The 11,959-nt window shown below is 37.6% G+C and overlaps 2 protein-coding genes and 1 non-coding gene across 4 annotated transcripts; 2 read left to right on the plus strand and 1 right to left on the minus strand.

Moving 5' to 3' along the window:
• Positions 1–416: 416 nt before the first annotated feature.
• On the minus strand, positions 417–6,859 carry LOC103975806 (probable serine/threonine-protein kinase PIX13). 2 transcript variants are annotated; one of them, XM_065096099.1, is made up of 9 exons: positions 6,733–6,859; positions 6,584–6,657; positions 6,016–6,456; positions 4,459–4,546; positions 3,045–3,367; positions 2,239–2,380; positions 1,908–2,035; positions 1,699–1,822; positions 417–1,287 (listed from the first exon to the last, which is right to left on the minus strand). In XM_065096099.1, the coding sequence occupies exons 3-9, from the start codon at positions 6,424–6,426 to the stop codon at positions 740–742; spliced, it is 1,764 nt and encodes a 587-aa protein (XP_064952171.1). In that variant the 5' UTR covers positions 6,427–6,456; positions 6,584–6,657; positions 6,733–6,859; the 3' UTR covers positions 417–739. The 2 variants fall into 2 exon arrangements, with proteins under 2 accessions (XP_064952171.1, XP_009389171.2); XM_009390896.3 differs by having other exon boundaries at positions 6,584–6,776.
• A 76-nt stretch (positions 6,860–6,935) lies between these two features.
• On the plus strand, positions 6,936–10,782 carry LOC135605702 (uncharacterized). Its single transcript, XM_065096100.1, has 6 exons — positions 6,936–7,094; positions 7,180–7,267; positions 7,408–7,498; positions 8,945–9,029; positions 9,116–9,272; positions 10,533–10,782. The coding sequence occupies exons 1-6, from the start codon at positions 7,038–7,040 to the stop codon at positions 10,646–10,648; spliced, it is 594 nt and encodes a 197-aa protein (XP_064952172.1). The 5' UTR covers positions 6,936–7,037; the 3' UTR covers positions 10,649–10,782.
• A 350-nt stretch (positions 10,783–11,132) lies between these two features.
• TRNAT-CGU (transfer RNA threonine (anticodon CGU)) lies at positions 11,133–11,204 on the plus strand. Its single transcript has one exon. It is a non-coding gene; the product is annotated as a tRNA-Thr (tRNA).
• The last annotated feature ends 755 nt before the right edge of the window (positions 11,205–11,959 follow it).

Here is an 11,959-nt window from a genome sequence, read left to right on the forward strand (position 1 = left end):
ATAAACAACTAGAAAGATGGCATTAAGGTCTTCACTGCAGATCTCGATGCAAAACAAACAAAACTCCACAATTTTTATACTCCAAGCAACTTTGAACGTGGACTTTTCGTTCCCCCTCCTAATCGTGTGTTAGGTGGGTTGTCAGGTTCAGGCAGTCGTTAAGATCATTAACAAAGACCTCTCGACAACTTGCAGTCTTTCTTTTTTCATCTTTGGCTATATGTCTTTGTTATTGTATTCGATAATTCTATGATGATGCTCACTTTTCAAAATAGATAATGTAGATCGGTTGTCTGTTCTGTGTTAGGAATCATAAAGGCTTGACTCTGTTCAAGACGATCATCGGGCTCAATAATTGGACCATAATCTCCACATAGCTATTGTGTCCTGATCATATATGTTTTCATGCACGAGTATAAACCTCATCGAATTCAATTTATTCTCAATAATCAATCTGTATATTTACAGATAATTCAGGAGAATACATAACTACAGCAGATGCAGATGGTGGGGAAGTGGGAAACAAGAATTTTGATGTCAACATGAACATGACACAACGCAGTCCCTCTTCCTTTTTTTTTTTAACAATCTGAACTAAGATCTCACAAAACAAGATGATGTTACATGCTTATCTTCGCGTAGGGATGCATGATAGATTGCATTACCATATAAAAGGCCTGATACATTAATTACCGGTAATTCACAGGGACTGTCTTCCACAACTTCAATGGTAACATGGTCACTTGCAATTGGAGAAGGATAACTCTACATCCGCATCGAAAGGCGCAGGCCCATGTACCATCACCCTAGAATCTGAGAAGTGGATATCATGCAGGAAGGGACAAGGATCAGAAACATTTGTAGGACCCAAACTAGTTGGAGACATGCCCATAGTTTGAATCTGCTCAAGGGTCTTCACAGCTTCTTCCATGGATGGACGTCCGGTAGGATCAGCACCAACACAACTTCGAGCGAGCTGGGCTACAAGAAAAGCAGCTCTTAATGGATATTGGCCATTGAGACTCGGGTCCATTATTCTATGCAGCTTTGTATAATCCGTGAGACACGAACTGATAAATATTTCTTGGAAGCTCTGTCCAGTGGGTTGGTGTACATATTCTAATGTCTCTTCGCTTGGTTGACTTGTTTGACTGTTCTCTTCGCTTGGTTGACTTGTTTGGCTGTTCTCTTCGCTTGCTAGTATTATATCAGATGCCCTCTTACCGGAGAGCATTTCCAGTAACACGACTCCAAATCCAAATACATCAATCTTATGATTCACAACGCCTGAAAAAAAAAAAAAATTACATTAGAATATTCATAAGATGAAAGTAATAGGAGGTGGTCAATCATATCTTCATTAAAAGTACCGCTCTTTATGGGTAGATGGAGAAGTTATGGATACAGTCATTATGAAAATATAGAGTTATTAAGCTTCAGCAATCAGAACTAGTGCACAAACAAACAATGTGACTTACATATATTGTAATTAAGAGGAGGAACTATTAATATGAACAAAAAGTTTTCATCGTCTTGGGGCAGTGGGCTACGCTAGTTTATGAATGATATCTTCTCTTTCACTTGCACCTGCAGCTAGCCCAGGGTGTGCAATTTTATAAACGAGTTTTACGAGAATTGTTGTAACCGGAACTGCCTACGTTGTTATTTCTGTGGAAGGAGATCTTCATGATCATTTACCTGACTCAAAGTACTCAGGAGCCAGATATCCAAAGGTGCCACAGAGGTCTGCTTCGACATTGGAGTCTCTGGCAGTCGGGCCATCCATTGCAAGCCCAAAGTCCGACAGCTTTGGGTTGAAATTCTAAGAATGAATATAAGTTTCAATACACATGTACCTCTTCCAAAAAAAAAAAAAGATTATTGAAGACCTAGAAAGGTGTACATACCGAGTCAAGAAGAATGTTGCTGCTCTTCACATCTCGATGAATGATGAATGATGCGTGTAAAAAAGCAAGGCCTCTAGCAGCACCAACTGCTATTTTTATCCTTAGATCCCATGAAAGTGGCTGTGAATCTGTAAAAAGAGTTCTGAGAATATGAATTTAACCATTTTAGGAAAAGATTATTCAGAGACTCATCAAGGCATGGAGCCATAAACGATCTCATGTGTATCACATGGTGATGAATTTAACCATTTTAGAATGCATGGTTAAAGGTTTATTCAATTTAAATCATTAGGTCACACAAGACAGGAAGCAAATTAATGACGAAACTCACTTTGAAACAGGTGTGCAGCCAAGATCCCATTATTCATGAACTCATAGACAAGAAGGATTTTTTTCTTCTTCTCCTTTGAGCAATATCCAAACAACTTTATCACATTAGGATGCGACAGTTTTCCTAGAAATTGCACCTCAGTCTGCCAAAGGAGAAAGAGATGAGAAAGCATTAGCTTATTTTTTCTCGAAAGTGAAAATTCACACCTCTAAATAACACCAACAGTTGGAGTGAAGTTCTTAAACTTGTCAAATGAAGATATACTACGTTCATGTGAACTATCGTTCCAGCATTCTGATGCTAAAGAGGCATAATGGCTACACTGTTGATGTTGTGAACTGAATAACATACTGCAACACTTGATGGAATAAAAATGAGGAAAAAGAGATCATTTCTAAAAGACCAACTGTAGATGTCATCAATGCTAGTTTGATGATCCCCAGATCTCTATCATTTAGGGCATGGGACTTCAGTGGGATCACATAAACAGACTGTCACACTTTACACTGGCATAGTGGTTTTAAACAAAGAATTAATTACTGGCGAAACATAAAGGATATTTGTATGTAAGAAGATCTACAAAATTAATTAAAACTCAAACTACAAGTGTTAATGTGTCAAGCATCTATATAGTAAATTTGCATTAGAGATAAAATCCCAGGTCATAGATCAAATAAAAAAGTTGTCTGTACATGGCTACAGTTCTAGATCAGTAAAAAATTAATCCAATGAAAATCTAAAATAAAGTTAACAACCAAGTAAAACAGTGACTAAATTTACTTATATGGAAGGGTCTAGGTAATCACCAAAGCTTCCGGCAACCCTTGTCTACTGAATCGGCTAAGTCTTTTAACAGCAATGGCTGTCCCAAGCCCACTATTTGCTTCTTTTCCTTTTTTAAGAAATCCACGTCCACTAGTTGCTGCATTTAAAGAAATAGCGCTGATCCAACCTTTGTAGACAACCCCAAAACCTCCTTGTCCAAGAAGGTTCTCATCACTGAAGTTCATTGTGGCACTCTGCAATTCCTTGAACTTGAAGATCCGACAAAACACATCATTGATTCCAAGCCCATGTTTATTGCTGTTTGTAATTTTGGTGTTATTCTCTGTCTCTGCAATCAACCTTCCTGCATGAGGACATGTGGAATTGTTAGTCAAGTTGTTGCCTTTTTAGTTAGATTAGGTTTCAGAAATTTATAACCAATTTTATGACAATTGTTGTATAATGTTTGCTCTTTTTTCTTTATTGCGAACGTTGTATATTGTTTAGCTGCTTTTAATGAGGCCATTCTTTGACAAAATTCTAAGTCATAAAGATAAATATCCAATGTGCCCACTTTTATAAATTTTTAAATGGCTAGTTGACCAAATCACTAAGGCTTGCACCGTTACATTACCTCTCCTATATATGGGTGCCAACAGATCAGATGTAACCCAAGATGAACCAAGATTCAACTCAATTAAAGTAGATAAGGATCACAATCTCGACTTTATGATCAAATTGAACTATGATCCAATCCCTATATAATGATTATGTTTATCATACTTTGTCCTATACTAAGCCCAAATCATATGCCTAACCCAGCCTCCAACTATTTATAATATAGTAGCCTAATTGATGAACTTTTAAAACACATCTAAATAAATCTGAAGATAAAACCGGTAGCAGAATCATCAATCTATTCCACTGCCAAAAAGTTGACCATCATTATTTATGTGGTCTAAATTTAGAGTACACCACCACAATTCGGTCCCTTGCCTACTCAAATGGGGATCCCCATGGCTCTGCCGAAAGGCAGAACTAAAATGAAAAAGCCCAACCCAACCATCCACATCGCCATCCTAGTGAACCATTATCCTCTCAGTAATTATCACTGGAATACAGGCAATATATCTGGTCAAATGAGAGTGACCCCATCGACAATGATGTTATCAAGGATTAGGAATCTCAGTCTCATAGCCACTACTTAAGGCACCACTTCCCACAATTATCTCCATGATGATTAGGCTGCCATCTCTAGGTTTCCTGTGTGGGTGTTTAAAGCATCCTATCTTGGTACGACTCATTGGATCTAATCATCTGTGAGAAATGACATCACTCCTAAAATATAGTTTAATCTACCAAAATAGTATTTCTTATAGAATTCATTTGTTATGTGCTTCATCAAAATCAAATGATATACTTGGATAAGAGCAAGATTTGCTTTTTTGCAAGCACCTGGATTAGATAAAGGATCTTGCACGTTCTTCTCCACTCCATCCAAAGGATATTCATGTTGGTCTCCTCTAATATTCTCTTTTCTTTCCTGAAAATAATTAAAGCAGAACAGATGAAAGGAGGGAAATGATGAAGTACTGAAACGGCAATTTATGAAGTCATCTCACTCAAATAGTAATTTGTAAATTCATAAGGTAACAATCCTTTTCAGTTAATTTAGTCAACCAGATATCATGCCAAATTTCTGAAGATCATTTATCCACCGACTGTTTACCCTTTTTCTCTTGAAAAAGAGAAAAAATATCTTCAGATGTTGAGCAATAAAAAAATCATAGAGTTGGCTCAAAATTAGTATCCTAAGAAACAAAAGTAAGGCAATAAATCCAGATGCTCATTCATAAATGAGTGGAGCTCAAACATCCATCATCCTACAGCAGTTGAGATGTAAGATAAAACACAATGCTACAGCATACTAAGTGTTAACAAGAGTATATATCGTCATTTTCTCCAATACCAAAAATCATATAGCCGTTGTGATTCAAAAATTCAAAATTTAGCAGTCAGATTATTTAGGAATTCAAGAAAAACATAACTAGACCAAAATATTCATGAAATATTTTGATAAAAAGGTGGGATTAAATATATACAAAGATTTTTTTACTAGATAGAGAAGTTTAAATATAATTTTTAATACATTCCAGGGATAGAGCTTAACATGACTCCTCACACCTCTTGCCAACCATGTGGTATTGATGAAGCAAGGATTTCAACAAAATAACTGAACTGCCCGTTTAAAGAGAAAACTAATCTATTTGGTGTTCGTTCTAAGATGCAAGGTTCTGGAGCTGTACTTATTGAACAGTAAGGACTTAACTCTCAGTTTGATACCAGTTTTGAGATACCGTCTGATATATTAAATAATTAAAATGTTATTAGTCCAATTGGTTATTCAAAGTAAGATCAGATTGCGATTTAAATACTTGATGACCAGAACATTTACTCATCTGATAGTACAAGCCCGTATACCGTCTGGTATACATACTCTTCCAATATGTTACAGAATTGATATCAGACCAGTATTTAAAATCTTGCCAAAAAATATTCGGAAGAAGGAAGAGTATACATACTCTTCCAATTTTCTAAGAAAATGATAAAAAATAATATTGGATATGGCATGGTCCTCCAAATAAGAATCTAAAGTGAGCATACGTACAAAAGCAACTTTTAGTTTTTCATTTTAATATTTGCACTAGGACATGAGAGCAAAAGATGCAATGCGATGTGCCAAGAAGAATTAAGCACATATGTGATATCTATGAGGTTTGAGGAAGTAAAATATGTTTATTTGAGCGGAAAACCAAAATAAATAGTGTCACAAAGTTTATGTTCAAAATCATAACAAAAAAGACGGCAATCACAATTGCATCAAAAGTTTCTCATTTCTTATGTCAATTCATATAACAGGCGTACTATTCAATAACATAGGTTATGTTTGATAAAACATCATTACCATATCTAAGAAATATATTAATTATTACAGGAGCATAATATCCATACCTTAACTCTCTGGATATCCACGAGAGTGATGAGTGGGATAAGGTCCAAGTATCGAGCAATCTCAGCCTGTGCACTCCCTAACTGTTTCGCAATGTCCCATCCCATGACCAGAAGATACAGATAGCTCCGATCCTGGCAGCTGTTTACAAGAATGTAAGACCTCCTCAGTGCATCCTCCAGCAGCTCCAATGGCTCTCTCGTACTTCGATGCTTTCTGAGTTCCGAGATCCTCAGCTGCTCCAAAAGGTTGCCGACCAGCTTCAGCTGATGTGCAAATTGCCGGCAATTTTTCCTGTGCATTCGTGCATCCGAGGCGACCTTTATAATCATTCTGATTAGGCTGACAGCATCGACTCCCACAAGCTGCGTGACACTGGCAACGTCGCCTACGGGCCCCCAGGCTGATGCCATTGCTCCCACACACAAGGGCAAACCTAAAACCTAAGAAACAGAGGGTACAGACATCCAAAAAGAAAGAGAAAAGAGGCAGTCAACCATAGAATCAATCCAAACGAAGAACCAAATTAAATCAAAGACAAAGTAACTTCGAGATGCATGGCAGTAATACCTGGACTGGACCGGAGCTCCAAAGAAATGCCCTGTCACGATGATCCACCCCGCTCCACCCTTTCGTTGCTTTTTCTATAAGAACCAGAAGCGATGAAAGAGAATCGCTCTTAAAGATAGACAGAAGAGGGAGAGAGAGCAGGGGAAGACCTGAGGGAGGACATGTTGACTATTGCGCACGCCGAAACTTCGTTGTTCTTTCATACGTATGGCCACTACAGGAACACGCGGCCGGGCTACTCCCCCGCCCGCTTGCCGTGTCTTCGAGCATCCCTGTGTGATTGCCACGTCCTCTGTTCATTTTAGAGGCTGGAAGACCATTCAAAAGGCCGATTTTAATGAGCTACGGCCCGTAAAGCGCATTTAACCTCTGCGAACGAGCATATGGGAGCCCATGTCCAAAGGCCGAGTCAACTTCTCCGACAAAGAAGAGGCACGGTGGAGACGAGCGGGCGATGGCGATGGCGGCGGCTCCTGGCAGCAGCAAATGTCTCCTGGTCACCGGCCCTCCGGTAACTCCGCACCAAGCCCCCACTGTGTTTTTGTGTATGAGCGAGCAAATCTTTCATCTTTCTCTCATGGTTGCTGTTATCTTAGGGCGTGGGGAAGACGACCTTGATCACGAGGGTTCTTGAAGCCCTGCGGACCTCCCATCCTCACCTGACCGTTCAGGGCTTCTACACTCGTATGATCACCTTTCCTCTCTCTCTCTCTCTCTCTCTCTCTCTCTCTCTCTCTCTCTCTCTCTCTCTCTCTCTCTCTCTCTGTTGTAGTATTGTTGTTGATGATGATGTTTCAATCTTTTGTTGTTACTGTGTTGCATAGGTGAGGTGAGGGAGGGGGCGGACAGGGTGGGGTTTGAAGTCGTCACCTTGGACGGTAGGCGCGGCCCCCTCGCTTCCTCCAAGATCTCAAGGTTCGTTTTGCTTTTCCTTTTCCTTTTGTTTGATTTCCTCGCCTTCCCCGCATTCAGCTGCGGCTGGGACTTATCGAAGCAGGATCTTTGCCTGTTGCTGATGATGTGCTGGTCGTTAGAGTGTTTTCGGAGAATGGTGGTGAGAAAGGGTTAGGTTATGCGCACCAAGACTTGGAAACACATAGGGAAAAGAGAAAGGATGGGTTTCTGGAAGCCCATACTGTAGTGGTCGCCGGAGAATTTCTATTGTTCCTTGAACTCTGATTTCTTATTAAACAGCTGATCACAAATCACCGTGGTTCGCCATATGGAGTTGCATGCATATGTAGTTTGCATATATTCTTTCGACATTGTAAAGACTATCGCCACTTTTCACTTGCTTCTGGTTGACACATCCATGTTTTTCAATGCAGCAGTGAATATGTGATGAAATTATAAATAAAGTAGTTGGTGGTTCTTAGAGGATTTGCTGTTTTCTATAATAAGCATTAGTAAATGGTTTGAAAAATCTTGCCAGGAGAAAAGGTATGCAGGTCTGAGGTGCTTATATTTGGTGCATTTCCAAGATTTTGTGAGGCCATATTTAGGATGCCAAAAGAAGAACATTACAAGAACTCGTAATGCATATTGGCAGTAGTTAATAGTTTGTAGTTCAACATTCAGTCGAAAAGAACATGTGGTGTAAGGAATAAGTAGTAAGAAAAAACTGTAGAAATATGATTTTTTTATAAATTGATCTACATAATATCATTTTTAAATTAAATGTGTCAGCTAAAAGTGGATTTGGTTGGAGAAGGAAATTCTTTGAACGTGGTCAGTCATTTGTCTAATTTTGTTTCCTGCATCCAGCAGGCAAGTTCTGTTGGACCTTGTAACCAGGTAGATCCAGATCTATGGCTCCATTTTCATCTAATTATTGATTTGTTATTTCAAAATTAAAGTGTTTTTTGGTGTAACATCTTTCCTCATATATTTGTTTAGTTCACACTTGTTGTTCTAGTTGCGACCAACACACCAGTTTTTCTTTGCAAATGCATTAGTAATTATGGGTTGGTTGATGTAGATGTTGGCCTTCCTTTTCTATTTTTTTTCTTCCATGTTAGATCTAGCTTACAATGGATTGCAAAAGTAACTCTTGCCAGCTAGTTAATCTTCTTTTGGGAACCAGTTATAAAGTATCGAGGGTTTTACATTCTCTATATTCTAACCGCTTTTTGATTTTTTTCCTTATTTTTTGCATGTTTGCTAAGTTTTGTACTAATTTTATACATGACTCTTTTCTTTTTCCTCTCAGGATTTGTTATATATTAACCCTGGTTATTTAAAGTCCTTATAGTTTTACTGCTCTCATTGTCATCATTGTCTTCATTGCCTTGGTTGTCATTATTATGTGTAAAACTTAAAAGTTCTTTTCAGGCATAATGTAACTTATCTTTGCGATTGTAGCACAGAGTCTTTCAGGTGGCCTACTGTTGGAAAATATAAAGTAGATGTTGCCTCATTTGAATCTTTGGCATTGCCTCAATTGCAGGTAAGCTGAGATTACTACTTGCAAGACAGCTTCTAGTGCTCTAATGTGTAGTAATAGTGCTAATTTCGTTATGCATTTCACATCAGATCAAGGAAGGCATAGATCTTTTTATAGTTGATGAAGTGGGTAAAATGGAACTATATAGTTCTTCTTTTTTCCCTGCTGTTCTGAGAGTTCTTGATTCCAATATTCCATTTTTGGCAACGATACCTATACCTAAGTTTGGCCGTGACATTCCCGGAGGTACACTATTTTCCTTTAATATCTTGGTGTTTATGTCTGTGTTGAATTATGAAGTTAGATAAATTAAAGTTACTTAAGATAAAATCATAGATATTTCATTTGTTTGTCAGTTTCTTGTGTCTAATTTGTTTTAACTTTTCACACAACTTTTTGTCCAGTTCCTTATCATTAGTATATCACTACATTGAAAGAGCATCCGTAGGTCATCTCATTTTTGTGAATATTATGATGACCGTTCCACATTCCATTCTTTTTCTTATTGAATTCTGATCTCTTTGGACAACTGAAGTATTCTTCACAAGATATCATGGTTGGAACTAATTGGTAACATCTATTATTTGTCTTACGACTATCAGTACATTTCATATTAGTCCACAGTGTGTAACTTTGAAAATATTTTCGAGCCTGGTATGGCAGCTTTTTTCTTTATTGAAGTTACATACGCCAGGTGGATGATCTTGCATCAGTTATTTCTCTGTTGCCAGGTGTAGATGTTTCTTCTAGGGGGACTTTGATTCACATTCTGCAAAATATTTGTCTTCAACAGACACCTATACCAACTATGTATACATCCCTAATTTGTAAGATCTACACAACCAACTCCACTATACAGTCCCACACTGCTTGGCCAAAAGATAAGATTTCCACATAGATGAAATACGATTCCTAGGGTAGTAAAAGGTTTAATGTCATCAGGGGCTTTCCATTTCAAGCTACTCAAAAGAGGGTGTGTTTTATTTTCTAGTTAACCTTTGTTATTTAGTTGCAATTTCAATTTAGGGCTTAGCAGATTTTGGTTCTCCATCTCTAATAATTATTTTACACCAGAATCTATAGTCAAAAAAGCTTTTGCACTTTGACTAAACTTCCAAATTTACTTTGTTTATTTACAATTAGTTTCCTACACCATGTTTGGTCCCATCACTATCACGTAGCTTAGGATTTGTTGGAAAATTGATGCTTGGCTCATGATGCCTTGGGTTTCGCAAAATATTCCTTTAGATTTTGTTGACTTGGTGTGCGCTTTACAGTTGACTAAGTTGTGTTTAGATTGAAGTTCTTTTATCAGCTTGATCCTACAACTAAGGAGATGTTAATAACCACCAATTATTATGTTGACTTAGAGTGTGCTGACTGCATTCACATGGTCTCCCTCATTTGTTTTTCTACGATGAAGCTTTTCATAGACTCTATGCCTCGTGCTTTCAGTTTTTGTTTTCCTTTTTTGCTAACGAAACCATTTCAACTTATGATTTGCAGTGGCAAGGTTGAGAAATCATCCTGGAGCTACTGTCTTCACACTGAACCCAGGAAATCGAGATGCCATGAAGGACACCATATTCTCGCAGATTGTTAATCTGCTACAGAACCACTGAAACCGTAATTCTTTTTTTTTTTTCGCTTGCTAAAGCAGACATAATGTGGATTGAACTACTCTGTTGCACCTTGTTCTTATTTTCTTCGACCACAGCATTATTATATGTGCTGAATGAGAAAACCATTTGCAGTATCCAAAGACTCGAGGTTTTCAATTAATTGAACTGTCTGTCTTTCTGTGGTGGATGCCCTACGTGAAGGAACATGCTGCTTCTTCAGCTTTTAGTTAGCTTGAATTGCTTATTTTCCAGGTGAATTCTGATCTTGTGATGTCTTTTCTGCTGCTGAGAAATCTAAATGTGTCAAAATCTTTTGATCACAAGTCATGAAAGTGGCAAAGAGCTGCCATTCCATTGGTTGGCTTTGTGCTTTGAGGCGAGATGTACATGTGGTAAAAGCGTAAATAATGCGCGGGAAAGGAAGATGAGTAAAATAACGAGTGAAGTTATATGTATATCGATTAATCAAAACTTTAATATCGTCGCTTCCGTAGCATAGTGGTAGTGCGTTCGCTTCGTAAGCGAAAGGTCGCGAGTTCGATCCTCGCCGGGAGCTTTATTTTTTTTTTTATTTTTTTGTTTTTGGGGAAAATATTTCATCTCTCTCTCGAGTGGCAAAATATTTCTTGAAAGTTGGCCTCCCTCCTTTGGTTCAGTGATTGGTATGCACCTTTTTTTTTTTTTTATATCAAATAGAATCACACGGCAAGGTCAAAATAAGAAAAAAAAGGTCAAAATTCCAATACCTATCTGAATTAAATCAATATCTCTAGTGACCTAATCTATGACCATAGTATATGCATGATATTATGAAAAATATCGATAGTTACTAGATTAGCTTGATTTAATTTGAGCATGCATATGTGACCGTATGTGATCTCGAATGTTTGATTTAGTGTCAATCTATACAAAGACGAGTAAGATTCCATATGTGATCCGTCTGAAGATAAGTTAGTAACAAAATAAAAAATAATAGTTTTAAATAAAACAATAACTTACATCGACCCTTGATCTTGTAAGCTAGATCTAGTATCAACTTGTTCAAAGATTGAGATTGAGTGAGGTTCTCGATGTGCTTGCTCCGCTTGCTCCGATAGTAAGTTATTAATGAAATGATTGTATAACAATAACTAACTTATATTATTATGATCTAATAAGTGTTTTTATAATTGATTCAATTGAAAAGATCATTCTAATTGACGAAATATTCTATTAGCATTTTATATTAGACTTATATATCTCAATCGTTAATGAGGTCACTAACCATCTCGATCTGACCCACCTGTCATGTGTTAGGGTGAATATTTTTTG

The sequence above is a fragment of the Musa acuminata genome, chromosome BXJ2-2 (assembly GCF_036884655.1).
Source record: "Musa acuminata AAA Group cultivar baxijiao chromosome BXJ2-2, Cavendish_Baxijiao_AAA, whole genome shotgun sequence".
In the NCBI taxonomy this organism is placed as follows: Eukaryota; Viridiplantae; Streptophyta; class Magnoliopsida; order Zingiberales; family Musaceae; genus Musa; species Musa acuminata.

Excerpts from the sequence above, each read along its gene's own strand:
- LOC103975806 (XM_065096099.1), bottom strand. The coding sequence starts at position 6,426 with ATGGCATCAGCCTGGGGGCCCGTAGGCGACGTTGCCAGTGTCACGCAG. Across the intron at positions 4,547-6,015 it reads TGGATATCCAGAGAGTTAAG|GAAAGAAAAGAGAATATTAG; the intron begins GTATGGATATTA and ends AATTATTTTCAG. Across the intron at positions 1,823-1,907 it reads GCAACATTCTTCTTGACTCG|AATTTCAACCCAAAGCTGTC; the intron begins GTATGTACACCT and ends ATTCATTCTTAG.
- LOC135605702 (XM_065096100.1), top strand. The coding sequence starts at position 7,038 with ATGGCGATGGCGGCGGCTCCTGGCAGCAGCAAATGTCTCCTGGTCACC. Across the intron at positions 7,499-8,944 it reads GCTTCCTCCAAGATCTCAAG|CACAGAGTCTTTCAGGTGGC; the intron begins GTTCGTTTTGCT and ends TTGCGATTGTAG. Across the intron at positions 9,273-10,532 it reads TGGCCGTGACATTCCCGGAG|TGGCAAGGTTGAGAAATCAT; the intron begins GTACACTATTTT and ends TATGATTTGCAG.